Source organism: Haliotis rufescens, unplaced genomic scaffold (genome assembly GCF_023055435.1).
Source record: "Haliotis rufescens isolate VD_foot unplaced genomic scaffold, xgHalRufe1.0.p SCAF_71, whole genome shotgun sequence".
Classification (NCBI taxonomy): domain Eukaryota; kingdom Metazoa; phylum Mollusca; class Gastropoda; order Lepetellida; family Haliotidae; genus Haliotis; species Haliotis rufescens.
Window position 1 is genome coordinate 624,360 of NW_025964363.1, and position 16,412 is coordinate 640,771.

Sequence of the window (16,412 nt, forward strand, 5' to 3'; positions counted from 1 at the left end):
GGTGACGTCGCAATAATTTGGCGTTGAGGTGTGTAATAAGGTGACGTCGCAGACATTTGGCGTTGAGGTGTGTTATAAGGCGACGTCGCAGACATTTAGCGTTGAGGTGTGTAATAAGGCGACGTCGCAGACATTTGGCGTTGAGGTGTGTAATAAGGTGATGTAGCAGACATTTGGCGTTGAGGTGTGTAATAAGGTGATGTAGCAGACATTAGGCGTTGAGGTGTGTAATAAGGTGACGTCGCAAAAATTTGGCGTTGAGGTGTGTAATAAGGTGACGTCGCAGACATTTGGCGTTGAGGTGTGTTATAAGGCGACGTCGCAGACATTTAGCGTTGAGGTATGTAATAAGGCGACGTCGCAGACATTTGGCGTTGAGTTGTGTAATAAGGCGACGTCGCAGACATTTGGCGTTGAGGTGTGTAATAAGGCGACGTCGCAGACATTTGGCGTTGAGGTGTGTAATAAGGTGACGTCGCAGACATTTGGCATTGAGGTGTGTAATAAGGTGACGTTGAGGACATTTGGCGTTGAGGTGTGTAATAAGGTGACGTCGCAGACATTTGGCGTTGAGGTGTGTAATAAGGTGATGTAGCAGACATTAGGCGTTGAGGTGTGTAATAAGGTGACGTCGCAAAAATTTGGCGTTGAGGTGTGTAATAAGGTGACGTCGCAGACATTTGGCGTTGAGGTGTGTTATAAGGCGACGTCGCAGACATTTGGCGTTGAGGTGTGTAATAAGGACACGTCGCAGACATTTGGCGTTGAGGTGTGTAATAAGGTGACGTCGCAGACATTTGGCGTTGAGGTGTGTAATAAGGTGACGTCGCAGACATTTAGTGTTGAGGTGTGTAATAAGGCGACGTCGCAGACATTTGGCGTTGAGTTGTGTAATAAGGTGACGTCGCAGACATTTGGCGTTGAGGTGTGTAATAAGGCGACGTCGCAGACATTGAGCGTTGAGGTGTGTAATAAGGTGACGTTGCAGACATTTAGTGCTGCGGCATGTGTAATAAGTTCAAGGAGGAAGCTTACAGCCGATGCAGTAACATTTTATTGCAACATTCTACATCAAGCAGTATTGCATCACTTTTACAGGGGTACCTCTACATCTCCATCACACAATAGGGTTGCTTGGCAGGTGAAGGACGCCGTTCAGGGCGTAGATGACGCCGTTGGTGGCGTGAATCACGTTCAGGATGCTGGCTTTGTTGAACTGATGCACGTGACCTGCAATGTAAATGGTTTTCCAGTCAGTTCAACATGACAATAACAGGGCTTGGAGTGCCAGGCGGATACAGCCTCCAAGCATGTGTGGTAAGGCACGTACTATCACATGGATGTACATACGGGCCTTTTCCATAAGTTGCTTCAGGGATGTTCCTTATCCAAACCTGTGAATGTAGTCAGACGGTATTAAACAACTGCCGTGTTTGTGTGGATGACATGTGTACTGACTCGTGTCTACCGTGTGTACTGGCTTGTGTCTTCAATGTGTACTGGCCTTGTGTCTTCAATGTGTACTGACTCGTGTCTACCGTGTGTACTGGCTTGTGTCTTCAATGTGTACTGGCTCGTGTCTTCAATGCGTACTGGCTTGTGTCTACCATGTGTACTGACTCGTGTCTACCATGTGTACTAGCCTTGTGTCTACCATGTGTACTAGCCTTGTGTCTACCATGTGTACTAGCCTTGTGTCTACCATGTGTACTAGCCTTGTGTCTACCATGTGTACTGACTCGTGTCTTCAATGTGTACTGGCTCGTGTCTTCAATGCGTACTGACTCGTGTCTTCAATGCGTACTGGCTTGTGTCTACCATGTGTACTAGCCTTGTGTCTACCATGTGTACTAGCCTTGTGTCTACCATGTGTACTGGCCTTGTGTCTTCAATGTGTACTGGCTTGTGTCTACCAAGTATACCGGCTTGTGTCTACCGTGTGTACTGACTCGTGTCTTCAATGTGTACTGGCTTGTGGCTTCAATGTGTACTGGCCTTGTGTCTACCATGTGTGCTGGCCTTGTGTCTTCAATGTGTACTGGCTTGTGGCTTCAATGTGTACTGACTTGTGTCTACCAAGTATACCGGCTTGTGTCTGCCAAGTGTACTGGCCTTGTGTACCATGATATGAGTCTCACCGTTCTGCATGGAGACGTGGATACGATGTCCCTCTAGGGAGGTGAGCATGTCGTTCTGGTGCAGAGAGGTGGGGGCGTGGATGCCGTCCAGGACGTGGTACATCATGGTACCTGAAAATACCAAACGTTGCACACATCACCACTGTGTACGATATGGTCATTGGTCTTTCAATACAGCTGGACCTTTACTGGAGGTAAATATCATTACAAGAAACATCCAGTTGGTATTAAGTCATGTGCGGATGATGTGCAATGCCAAATAAAGAGGTGCACGTACTCTCCAGGAATTTGGCGTGATTGTCAAGGTTGTTTCTGTAGGCTGTCGGGAGCTTGCTGAACGCTGCATTGGTTGGCGCGAGGAGGGTCACTTGAGGCCCTACAGGAAGAGACAAGGTCAGCAATACGTGTTTTATCACTGTATCTTACCTTTGCCGTATCTCAACGGGTAGAGGATGTATGACAAAGTTCTTCTTCGTCAAGTTAATGTGTTAGTTTAATTAATAACGGAATGTATTATATTAACGTGGCTTATGCTAATCATTCCATAATTATACACTCAGAACATGGACTGGAGTCAAGGATTATTGCACACTTTGACAAGAAAACAATTCCAAACAGTGACACAATGTCTGAAAGAAGTAAGTGTGTTACTTACTCTCGAGCTCGCTCCAGACACCAGATTTCATCAAGTCCGCAATCAAGGTACTGTAGTGGCCATAGGCCCGGCTTAGAATATGAGTGATGCTGCCATGCGTCATGTTGCCATGAGTACCGTTGCTATGGGTACCGTTTCCATGGTGAGTGCAGTTGACACCCAAGGTCCCGTTGAGGCATAATGTGGAGATGCCATGAGTACCGTTGCTATGGGTACCGTTTCCATGGTGAGTGCAGTTTGTACCCTGTGTGCCATTACGGCAATGCATAGAAACCTGATGGCCAAGTACCACATTTGACTTTGTGGAATTGGTTGCGTTTTTCAGACCTGATCCCTCGAGAATGACCTTGCTAAGGATGAAGATTTCCCCATTTGTGGCTCTCTGATTAAACTTGGTGATGTTGACCCCGTTTACAAGCACTGCCTGAAACAACAGTAGAACGTGGCAGTTTTATTACATACAAACATGAATTTAAATCATTGCCTCACTCACTCACTCACTCACTCACTCACTCACTCGCTCATTCACTCACTCACTTACCCAAACTCACTCACTCACTCACTCACTCACTCACTCACTCACTCACTCACTCAAAACCCACCCAAACTCACTCACTCACTCACTCACTCACTCACTCACTCACTCGCATCTCATCGTATCCAAATTGCATAGATCGATGCTCATGATGTCAGTCACTGGACTGTCTGGTCCAGACTCGATTGTTTACAGACCGCCATCATATAGCTAGAATATTGCTTAGTGCGGCGTTAAACAACAAACAAACAAAACAAACAACATACAACCATCAACTTTTATCATTGACTCACTCACTCACTCAGTCAGTCCTACCCTGGTTTTGGTGACGTTGAAGACAAGGTATTTGCCAGACAAAGTCCGAATCTTCTTCCCCAGGGTGAACTTGTCTCTTGTGTAAGTTCCCTTGACAGAGTGGAAGAGGAGGAGATCCTTTAACAGGGTCTTGTTTCCTGAGATATTTCTGGACAGATCCTTGAATGCGGCGTTGTCCGGCACAAACAGGGTGAAGTTCCCGGCTACAAAGAGACACAAATGTCTTCTATATTTCTCGCACGTAGTGAGTATACTTACCCCTTACCTCGACCCCCAATGACGGTGTCCATGCCCACGTCTAATCCATTCCACACGAACACCCTTCCTAAATTCTAACAGTTAATTCGGGTATGAATCGCAACGTCATCAATATCACAAAGTTATCGAATTACAATATCATCAATATCAAAACATCATCTATAACACGTCATCAATATCACAACGTCATCAATATCACAAAGTTATCGAATTACAATGCCATCAATATCAAAACATCATCAATATCACAAAGTTATCAATATCACAACGTCATCAATATCACAAAGTTATCAATATCCCAACATTATCAAATCACAACGTCATCAATATCAAAACATCATCAATATTCCAACGTTATCCCAATCACAGCGTCATCAACATCAGAAAGTCTTTAATATCACGTTATCAATATCACTACATCATCCACTATGTCACACCAACATCAATCTCACACGACATCAAAATTCAAACGTTATTAAGACCACATCATAACGTCATCAATATCATAACATCATCAATATCACAACGTCATCTATAACACGTCATCAATCTCGAAACGTCATCAATATCACGACGTTATCAAATCAGAACGTCGTGAATATAAAAAAAAGTCATCAATATCACGTTATCAATATAACTACGTCATCGATGTCACACCAACATCAATCTCACACCAGCATCAATATGCAAACGATATTAAGATCACATCATAACGTCGGCAATATTACGTCATCAATATCACGACGTTATCAAAACTAGTATCAACACGTAATCAGTTCCGAAACGTAATCAATATCACGTTCTATTGTATACTGAAAGACTGAGTTTTCTGAAGTTAGGGAAAGTGATATTTTCATTGCAGTGAACATAACACTTGATATTTCACTGCTGTGAACATAACACTTTGGCGGAACTATTGTCATACAAGAGTTACCTTCCCTTAAATTGTCTCTCTTTATCGTAAGTGTCTGGCCCGTATACAAAGTGATGACTTCCTTTTTGCGTTAGTTCCACATTGACAAGGCATATTAATAACAGATGGTCATTTTTGGAGATAATATCGCTTCATGCTGTTTCGTATTCTCTTGAAAATGTTTAGTTACAAACTGTAAGTTTCTCATTTAACTCGTCAATCGAGACTGTTCGTTTCGCAAAACGCCATTTTTGTTACTTGACCAGCGTATATTCTTTCGCTTTTCGTTCTTTTCGAGAATATATTTTGTTAAAGTTGATTTTGTAAATAATCATATCTATATGTATAATACAGAATTTTTGTGACCCTTTTTTGTTACTTTTGTTTATATACTCAACAGCAAAAGTTCCTGTGACACCAATATTTTAGTGTATTTTTCAAACATATAGTTTGGTTTTCAATATTGTAGTACATGTATGGAATCAAGTCACAACAACGCAACTGCTACAGAAAAGCATGCATTCCATGCAAAAGATTACTTTTATGCAAGCCCCATGCATTTCATTACCCAAGAATGGGTATAAAAACATGTGCGTTAACAGGATCCCATATGCATTGTAAAGCAATTATTAAACATTACGAAATGCCACGCCTGTCCGAAAATGAGCGTCTGCGAGCCATTGGTATGCTTGAAGCAGGATCGAGTCAACGTGATGTTGCAAGACAATTTAACGTCCACAGAAACACCATTTGGAGTTTGCAGTCAGACACCATCCTCGGAGTGGCAGGCCACGCGTAACCAATAATCGACAAGACAACTGGATTCGAACAACACACCTACCAAATCGATTCCAGCCAGCAACAGTGACTGCAAGAAGCATCCCTGGCCTTCGACGAATATCTTCACAAACCGTACGTCGTCGCCTCAGATGTGCAGGGATTGTCTCCAGAAGACCCGCCAGACGTCCCATTTTGACAGGAAACCACCGTCAAGCACGTCTACAGTGGTGCGGACAGCGTCTACGCTGGACGGCCATGCAGTGGGGATAAGTTCTATTCACTGACGAGTCTCGTTTTCACCTCAGCCACAGGGATTGACGGATTCGAGTGTACCGACGTCAAGGTGAACGTTACGTCAATCATTGTGTCATGGAAGAAGATCGGTTCGGGGGCGGCAGCGTTATGGTATGGGGTGGGATTACAGCAAGACAGAGGACCCGTTTGATAGTGGTAGAGGGAAATCACAACGGACAGCGCTACCGCGACGAGATCATCGGCCCTGTTGTTCTACCGTTTTTGCGTCGTCATGGCCCAGGCATTACCTTTCAACATGACAACGCCAGGTCTCATATTGCTCGACTTGTTCAGGATTCTCTTCAACAAAACAACGTGAATGCCATCCCCTGGCCGGCTCGCTCCCCTGATCTCTCACCAATTGAGCACATGTGGGATGAGATGGATCGGCGCCTTCGACGTCAACCACATACACTCCAGGAACTTCGAAACATGCTCCAGCAGATATGGACAGATATCCCACAGGACATTGTGCGACGCCTGGTCCATTCCATGAGACGAAGATGTGTTGCTTACATCGCAACCAGAGGTGGACACACACGCTATTGATTTGTAAATTGACATTTTGGCATGTTCATGTGGTTTTTTTTATGAAATCACGCATTTTCTGAATTCAGTGTGGCAAATTAAACCATTTGAACACTTACAGGAGTCTTTTATCTGTTGCAAACCGAAATTGTTTCAGATTTGGTAAAAAACATAACTTTGCATTAAATCTTATTCATTGTCACAGGAACTTTTGTTGTTCAGCATATTTTTTTAAGATTTTGCAAACACCAAACTACTTTTTTAAATCGCGTTATTCAAGGGGTGGTGAGGTAGGTAGGGAGAATTTACGTTTCAAGGTTTCACATTTGTAATGACACAATTTCATTTTCCGATGGACAACTACACAAAAAGTATATGATAAATAGGATATTCCGTGTGTCTCGTGAACGATCACGGTCCTCTCATCTCGTGACCTGGGGAAAGGAAATATTATCACAAGTGACATAGCCACGAGTGAAAATATCTCCTTTTCCCACGGCACTCGAAGAGAGAAGCATAACATTTCACTCGATACATGGCATATCCTCTATATCAGTATCACACCGTCATCAATATCCAAACGTCATTAAGATCACATCACAATCATCAGTATGACGTCATCAATATGACAACGTCATCGACACCACAAGGTCATCACTATCACAACGTCATCAATATCACAGCGTTATCACAAATACCCACATTTCAGCTTCGTTCTTTAGATATGGCACCTAACACAACATGGTCAGCTGTGTGGCCTGGTCTGTGATTGGTGACTGAGCACCACTTACCCTTCTTGGTAAAGTTGGCAGTGAGGTTGGCTTCGTGTATGAAGTGGACAAAGCGTGTTGCTCCCAGACTGTGAGCCAGCGGAATGAGTGCTTCCCTGTTGCTAGCCTCGCGACTGAAAGGCAAGGCAAGCGACACACTCAAGGTGGTCAGGACCAAGCTCACTGCAAGCCACTTCATGACAGACGATGTGGGGAGTTCCAGACGAGGGAGATGCAGGCGATGTAGGGAGATCCAGACGAGGGTGATCCAGGCGATGTGGGGCGTTCCAGGGCTTCCAAGGGTCTTATATTGCTCCAATTGTGGTCTTATCTTTTTCACCAGGTCACGTGACACAACCAACAGGTATATAATCAATGGATGTATTTTTAGATTGTCACTTGGCCATTCGAACTTCTACCAATAATACAATTCTGATAAATGAAGTTGTCTTTCTTATCGGTGTGAACGGATTGACTTTAACCCTAACCGGAACGCTCAATCGTGCATTACAAGGTATATTAAATATACTAAATCTGTAAAAACAGAGCCTCACTCCCCGTGAATATGTCAACCACTATCTACTCTCAATATGTATAAAACATTGAAACTTTCCCCGTGAATATGTCAACGACTATCTACTCTCAACATGTATAAAACATGGACACTTTCCCCGTGAATATGTCAACGACTATCTACTCTCAACATGTATAAAACATGGACACTTTCCCCGTGAATATGTCAACGACTATCTACTCTCAACATGTATAAAACATGGACACTTTCCCGGTGAATATGTCAACGACTATCCATTCTCAACATTTATAAAACATGGAAACTTTCCCCGTGAATATGTATAAAACATGGACACTAACCCCGTGAATACGTCAACGACGATCTACTGTCAACATGTATAAAACATGGACACTCTCCCCGTGAATATGTCAACGACTATCTACTCTCAACATGTATAAAACATGGACACTCTCCCCGTGAATACGTCAACGACTATCTACTCTCAACATGTATAAAACATGGACACTCTCCCCGTGAATATGTCAACGACTATCTACTCTCAACATGTATAAAACATGGACACTCTCCCCGTGAATATGTCAACGACTATCTACTCTCAACATGTATAAAACATGGACACTCTCCCCGTGAATACGTCAATGACTATCTACTATCAATATGTATAAACATGGAAATGCTCCCCGTGAATACGTCAACGACTATCTACTCTCAACATCTATAAAACATGGACACTCTCCCCGTGAATACGTCAATGACTATCTACTATCAATATGTATAAACATGGAAATGCTCCCCGTGAATACGTCAACGACTATCTACTCTCAACATGTATAAAACATGGAAATGCTCCCCGTGAATACGCCAACGACTATCAACTCTCAACATGTATAAAACATGGACACTCTCCCCGTGAATACGTCAACGACTATCTACTCTCAACATGTATAAAACATGGACACTTTCCCCGTGAATATGTATAAAACATGGACACTAACCCCGTGAATACGTCAACGACGATCTACTCTCAACATGTATAAAACATGGACACTCTCCCCGTGAATATGTCAACGACTATCTACTCTCAACATGTATAAAACATGGACACTCTCCCCGTGAATACGTCAACGACTATCTACTCTCAACATGTATAAAACATGGACACTCTCCCCGTGAATATGTCAACGACTATCTACTCTCAACATGTATAAAACATGGACACTCTCCCCGTGAATATGTCAACGACTATCTACTCTCAACATGTATAAAACATGGACACTCTCCCCGTGAATACGTCAATGACTATCTACTATCAATATGTATAAACATGGAAATGCTCCCCGTGAATACGTCAACGACTATCTACTCTCAACATGTATAAAACATGGAAATGCTCCCCGTGAATACGCCAACGACTATCAACTCTCAACATGTATAAAACATGGACACTCTCCCCGTGAATACGTCAACGAATATCTACTCTCAACATCTATAAAACATGGACACTCTCCCCGTGAATATGTCAACGACTATCTACTCTCAACATGTATAAAACATGGACACTCTCCCCGTGAATATGTCAACGACTATCTACTCTCAACATGTATAAAATATGGACACTCTCCCTGTGAATATGTCAACGACTATCTACTGTCATCATGTATAAAACATGGACACTCTCCCCGTGAATACGTCAACGACTATCTACTCTCAACATGTATAAAACATGGACACTCTCCCCGTGAATATGTCAACGACTATCTACTCTCAACATGTATAAAACATGGACACTCTCCCCGTGAATATGTCAACGACTATCTACTCTCAACATGTATAAAACATGGACACTCTCCCCGTGAATACGTCAACGACTATCTACTCTCAACATGTATAAAACATGGACACTCTCCCCGTGAATATGTCAATGACTATCTACTATCAATATGTATAAAACATGGAAATGCTCCCCGTGAATACGTCAACGACTATCTACTCTCAACATGTATAAAACATGGAAACTCTCCCCGTAAATATGTCAACGACTATCTACTCATCTCATCATTTTTGGAACTGTAAATAGTTCAAGACAATGACTGTTCCCACAAGATGGGAAACTGCAAAACAATTGAACCTTTGCTTCAGGTGTTTGGGCACTAACCATCGAGGTAATAATTGCAGAAGCAGAATCACCTGTGGAATAGATAACTGTACCGTAACTCATATAAGATTTCTTCACTCAACAAAGAGAAGTTGTGACAATGTTTCTGAAGCTGAAACTCCTGAAACTGAAAAGCAACATGGAAGTCAGGGTCTATCTGCAGTCACAATGTCTTCCACTAAGTCTAGCAAGTCAGGGCTAGTATCATTGCGAACAGTGCCGGTAGTTCTAAAGAATGGAAAGAACAGAATTATTGTTAATGCACTATTGGATGATGCCAGCACACAGACTGATATTAATCAAGCTGCTGCCTCAGAATTAGGGTTATGGGGTCCTACAGAGAAAGTTTCAGTTAATGTCCTGAATGGGCAACATGAAACATTGGAAACTGTGTCAGTTCAAGTTGGACTAGAGAGTTTGGATGGTTCAGTCAACACTACAATATATATATATATATATATCTGCCTTTACAACTACTCGGGTTACTGGACAGATGCAGGTTGTTGATTGGCAGAAGTTTGCAGGAAGATGGTTGGTTGTTGGTTTGTTGTTTTACGCCGCACTCAGCAATATTCGACCTATATGACGGCGGTCTGTAAATAATCGAGTCTGGACCAGACAATCCAGTGATTAATATCATGAGCATAGATCACCGCAATTGGGATCGATGACATGCATCAACCAAGTCAGCGAGCCTGACCACCCGATCCCGTTAGTCGCCTTTTACGACAAGCATAGTCACCTTTTACGGCAAGCATGGGTTGCTGAAGACCTATTCTACCCGGTATCTTCATGGGTCGCAGGAAGATGGAAACACCTTGACAGCATTGAGTTTCCAAAATAAAATCTCCTCATTTTATAGATCTCCTTATTGGAATGGATTATCTTGAACTGCATAGATCCTATCAGGATATCCCAGGTCAGGAAGGTGAGCCAACAGCACGGTTAACTCCCTTGTGTTGGACGTGTGTTGGTAGAATACTAGGATTAAGTGATTGTCAGAATTTGGGCACATACTTTACTGACAGTAGGGAAGTCAAATTAAGTTCAATATTACAGAAATTCTGGGAAGTTGATGAAGTTCCACCTTCGACATCTATTCTTTCCAAAGATGATGAATCTGTCATTGAATCTGTAAAAGATACAATCAGGTACCAGAATGGTCGGTATCAAATTGGCATTCCATGGAAGGAAAATGCAAGTCCTTTACCGGACAATTGGGAAGTAGATACAAACGTCTCTGTAACCCAGAGAAGAAATTATCAAAAGACAAACAGGTTGCGGATACTTATGATGGTATCATATCTAAGTATCTTGAGAAAGGTTACATTGAAAAGGTGTCCATTGATGAAATAGATGTACCTTGTGGATGGTACTTACCTCATTTTCCCGTATTGCATCCAGATAGGGCAACTACAAAGGTTCGCATTGTCTTTGATGCATCAGCAAAATGTGAAGGTGTATCATTGAATGACAGTATTCATCAAGGTCCAAAATTACAAGGTGACCTATTTCAGATATTGCAGAAAATTCCCATAGAAATTAGGGCTGCTGAGGTTGATCTTGGTAGGGAGGAGATGCCAACTGCAAAAACACTTGGTCTGATGTGGGTGGCAAAAGATGACGAGTTTAGCTTCAGTAGTACTAGTGCACACAACAGTTGGATACTTACAAAGAGGGGTTTTCTTAGATAAATGGCTAGGGTATTCGATCCGTTAGGATTCCCTGCTCCTTTCATCATCAAAGCAAGAATCATCATGCAGGAAGTTCAAGGGTTTAGATTGGGATGAAGAGCTTCATAATGATTTGAAACAGGAAGCGTTGCTTTGGCTCAATCAAATGAAACAGTTGGAGACTGTTCAATTCCCGAGATGCTTAACTCAACTTCAACATTGAGAACAGGAGATTGCATGTTTTCGTTGATGCATCAGAAAGTGCACATGGGGCAGTTGTATACAACGTGACTACCTATCAAAGTGGGACAGAGTCTAGTCGCTTGGTGGCATAAAATGTCGAGTAGCACCTCTAAAATCAGTCAGCATTCCTCGAATGGAGTTAATGGCAGCAGTATTAGGAGTTAAGTTGATCTTGACTGTTGTCAAAGCTCTTGAAATATATATTGCTGGTGTGATTCTTTGGTCAGATAGTCAAAATGTGATATGTTGGATAAAAAACCATAGCCGCAAATTCAAAACCTTTGTAGCTAATCGGATACCCTTTATCCAAGAAAACACTATTCCTAGTCAATGGAACTACGTTCCTTCTGTTCAGAATCCAGCAGATATCCTGTCTTGGGGGTACAACAGTTGCTAATTTGAACAAAGCATGGACTTCTGGACCTGACTTTCTGGAACAGAATGACAGAATGTGACAGAATGGCCTTTGCAGACTGTGGACACCCAAACATTAGATGATTCTGAAGCCAAGAAACCTGTTATGTCGACAAAGCAGTTCTTTGCAATGGTAACATGTGACCGGTGTTGGAGATTAGATCCGAGAAGACACTCAGATTGGCATAAACTACTCAGGATTACAGCATGGGTTCATAGATTTGTGAACAACAGTCGTTCTGAAATAAGTTGGAGAATCGCTGGGGGACTAAGTCATGAAGCACTGATTGATGTATCATTTAGGTCGTGCACAAAAGGAGGAATTCACCAAGGAGATATCGGCACTTGAATGTAGGAAACAATTGCCATCAAGCAGTAAACTCAATGGACTTGATCCCATACTTGATGAAGATGGGTTGATTAGATGTGGAGGTAGGCTGCAGTATGCAAATTTTTTTCCCATTTGATGCACGGTTCCCGATAGTATTGCCCAGAAGAAATTGGGTAACAAAGTTAATCGTGAAGAAATATCATGAAGATGGAAAGCACATCCTTGGTACAAACCAGATCCTTGCTCTACTATCTTCACGTTACTGGATCGTTTCTGCTCGTGAAGAGATCCGTGAATATGAAAAGGAATGTCCTTGGTGTCGCAGACTTAAGGCGAAGCCTGGTGTGCAAATCATGGCTCCACTACAACAAGTTAGACTGAAATACTCATTTGATCAAACCTGTGTTGATTTAGCAGGACCTTTCATCACAATACAATTTAGGGGAAAGCAACGAGTTAAACGCTAACTTTGTCTCTGTACGTGCCTGGCAACTAGAGCTGTGCACTTGGAAATGGCGTACGGTCTTGATAGCGACTCATTCCTAAATGCCTTTTACAGAATGGTCAACTGTCGAGGCTTGTGTTTCAGATAATGGGACAAATTTCACAGGAGCATTCAAAGAGCTGAAGCAACTTGTTGACAAACTAAATGAGGATTTCATTAAACCCTCATTGGCCAATCGTGGAGTTACTTGGAAGTTTAACCCACCATATTCACCACGTTTTGGGGGTGCTTTTGAAGCAATGATAAAGTATTCCAATACTATCACTGTATATGCGATCCTTGGCAATGGCGACATCACTGATGAAGAACTTGTGACTGCCTTTACCGGAGCGTAAAGGAACGTAGGAATTCGTGAATGGAAGATTCAAAGAAGAGTTCATGGATAGAGGATTCAAAGAACACGAAGACAGGATAGCAGATGTTATTCAAGGATGAACATTCAAGGAAGTATTTCGAGTGACTGAAACATTGATATTTTTCATTTCATGATACAGAATTATAGAATAACCCACGAGGTACGAGTGATTACGGAAAATATGTCACGAGTGAAATTAATGTTTTAAGTTCCGAGCTTTAGATCAAGAATCAGCTGTTTTGTATCAATCCGCATGTGAAAAAACACTGTCCACTGATTCCAACCGCATTACCAAATTAACGTGCTGTTACGCATGAAAAATATAGTTCTGTTAAAGAACTGTAAAGATCACATTATTGAAGTTATATTTCTGTCCGATTTACACAGCATACACTATCTAGTATTGATAAAGAAGACAGGTTTCCAAAAAGGTTCATCAGGTTTTTTAATCAAAGCTTGTTTCGACAAGATCTCGTTACTGACAGACAGCCCCCGTCGTGCATCAGCAGATACAGGCATTTCACATTGCTGCAGAACTTCAATCTCAAGGAATCACTTGTGTGAAAAGATTCACCAGGAAAGATCACCACAGAGTTGTGAACACTAACACCTATCTTCTTACATTTGCCCTTCCTAAAGTACCTTCTTCATTCAAAGTCGGTTACTTCAACATTGGAGTGGATGTTTATATACCTAATCCACTCCGCTGTTACAAGTGTCAGAAGTTTGGGCATGGCGCCACTTCTCATCTTCAAAATCCTGCCCAATCTATCAGAAACAGTCACACATTCTCAAAATAAAATATACCAATAACATCTTTTTCAGATGCCATTAAATTACTGCCAACTCAATCTCAGGCAACTCCTTCCTCATTCTCCTACTCTGCAGCAGTTTCCACGTCTACCCGCAAAGTAGACAGTGCATGTCAGACAGACATCTGCTGGGTTTCAGACAATCAGACACTCTTGCATTCAATTTCCGGAGACAGCATCAAATTTTCCAGGTCTCCCTCACAGACTGAGATTCAGCCTGAGCAGGAGACTGTGCCTCAGACTGTGTCTCAGACTGTGCCTCAGACTGTGCCTCAGACTGTGTCTCAGACTGTGCCTCAGACTGTGTCTCAGACTGTGCCTCAGACTGTGCCTCAGACTGTGTCTCAGACTGTGCCTCAGACTGTGCCTCAGACTGTGCCTCAGACTGTGTCTCAGACTGTGTCTCAGACTGTGCCTCAGACTGTGCCTCAGACTGTGCCTCAGACTGTGTCTCAGACTGTGCCTCAGACTGTGCCTCAGACTGTGCCTCAGACTGTGTCTCAGACTGTGCCTCAGACTGTGCTAAACTGTGCTTAACTGTGCTTAACTGTGCTTAACTGTGAACATGAACATGAACCCGAGACAGTACAGAAATTAAACAAAACTGCAAACAGAAAAAGGAAACAATTAAAGAAAAAAGAACTCAGGGCCCTCAAACACATAAAGGTGCCGTCCCCGTTGACAATCCCTGTAGAGGTTTATAACAGCTTTGAACCTCTAGATATGGAAGTCACTCCATCTCCGCCAATTCCACGGAGAGGACCTTCCCCTCGATCTCTATCTCCAATTGAACCTCCATGAGTTGTTCTACTAACTTACTGCAATGGAACTGAAGAGGCCTTCGGAATAATTTTAATGACCTTCATCTATTTATTCAAGATTTAAATCCATCAGCATTTTGTCTTCAAGAAACTTTCCTCAAATCAATGGATAATTTTAATTTAAGACAGTATGACTCCTACCATTGCTTTTCTCCTCCGGGTGATAAGGTTACTGGAGAATCTTTTGTTATGGTGAGTCAGGGCGTCATTCATAGTCCTGTTCCTCTATATACCCCTCTTCAGGCTGTTGCAGTCCGTGTCAAACTGAATGTTGTTATTTACATTGTGTTCTTTATACATTCCACCATCATATTCTCTGCGACAGTCCGATCTTCAGGCACTTTATGACCAACTCCCTAAACGCTGTGGGAGATTTGAATGGCCATAACCCACTTTTGGTGTAGTACTGACAGCAATACAAAGGGTAAATTACTTGAAGACTTTTTCTAAAATAATGATTTATGCATTTTTAATGATGGTTCTACCACATATCTACATCCCGCAACTGGCACTTACTCTTGTCTGGATTTATCAGTTGTAGATTCTAACTTACTTAGTGAACTCCATCTGATGTTCCTCCATCACCACGACGGAATTTTACTAAAGCCAACTAGCCTTTATATGAAATACTCTGTACAAACGAACTCAAACCTGTAGTTTTTATTGATGTTCCAGACCCTATCCAACTTTTCGCTGATGAACTAAATAGAATAGCTGATGAATGTATTTCGAAGTCCTCTACAAATCCTCACATACGTAAACCATGATTTAATAATGAATGTAAACAAAGAGGAAAGCATTGAAAAAGGCTGAAAAGTATTTCCGTCGCCATCCAAATTGTACATAATCTAAATAAATTCAAAATTATAAATGCTAAAACACGGCGCACTTTCAATCAAAACAAACGCCAGTCTTGGCAAAAGTATGTATCAAAGATAAATTCACGGACGCCTATGTTCAAGGTATGGAATATGATTCAGAAAATCAAAGGTAAGGGTACTAAATCAAGCATACACCATCTTCAAGATGGGAATCAATTGTTAATTGATAAATCAGATATTGCAAATATACTTGGTGAAACTCTTGCTGAGCATTCTTCCTCAGCTGACTATGTTCCTACATTTCAAAAATACCAAAAGCAGCAGGAAAAGAAAAGTATCAATTTTAATTCAGATAACAGGGAAGATTGTAATGAAGACTTTTCCATTCATGAGCTCAGTACTGCCCTTGGGCAAGCTCATGATACTGCTACAGGGTCTGATAATATACATTATCAATTCTTGAAACATTTACCGCAATCCTGTTTAGAAACGTCAGGAGAATTTCCTTCTCTTGGCGTGAAGCTATCATTGTTCCCATACCTAAACCTGGACGTTATCATA

The 16,412-nt window shown here is 42.0% G+C and overlaps 1 protein-coding gene across 1 annotated transcript; it reads right to left on the reverse strand.

Annotated features, from left to right (window-relative positions):
- Positions 1 to 1,036: 1,036 nt before the first annotated feature.
- LOC124111579 (transforming growth factor-beta-induced protein ig-h3-like) lies at positions 1,037 to 15,612 on the reverse strand. The gene is made up of 8 exons (XM_048388442.1): positions 15,584 to 15,612; positions 14,412 to 14,736; positions 7,208 to 7,601; positions 3,644 to 3,846; positions 2,794 to 3,217; positions 2,416 to 2,514; positions 2,139 to 2,249; positions 1,037 to 1,230 (listed from the first exon to the last, which is right to left on the reverse strand). Exons 1-8 carry the CDS (start codon positions 15,610 to 15,612, stop codon positions 1,118 to 1,120), a joined length of 1,698 nt encoding a protein of 565 aa, XP_048244399.1. The 3' UTR covers positions 1,037 to 1,117.
- Positions 15,613 to 16,412: the final 800 nt, after the last annotated feature.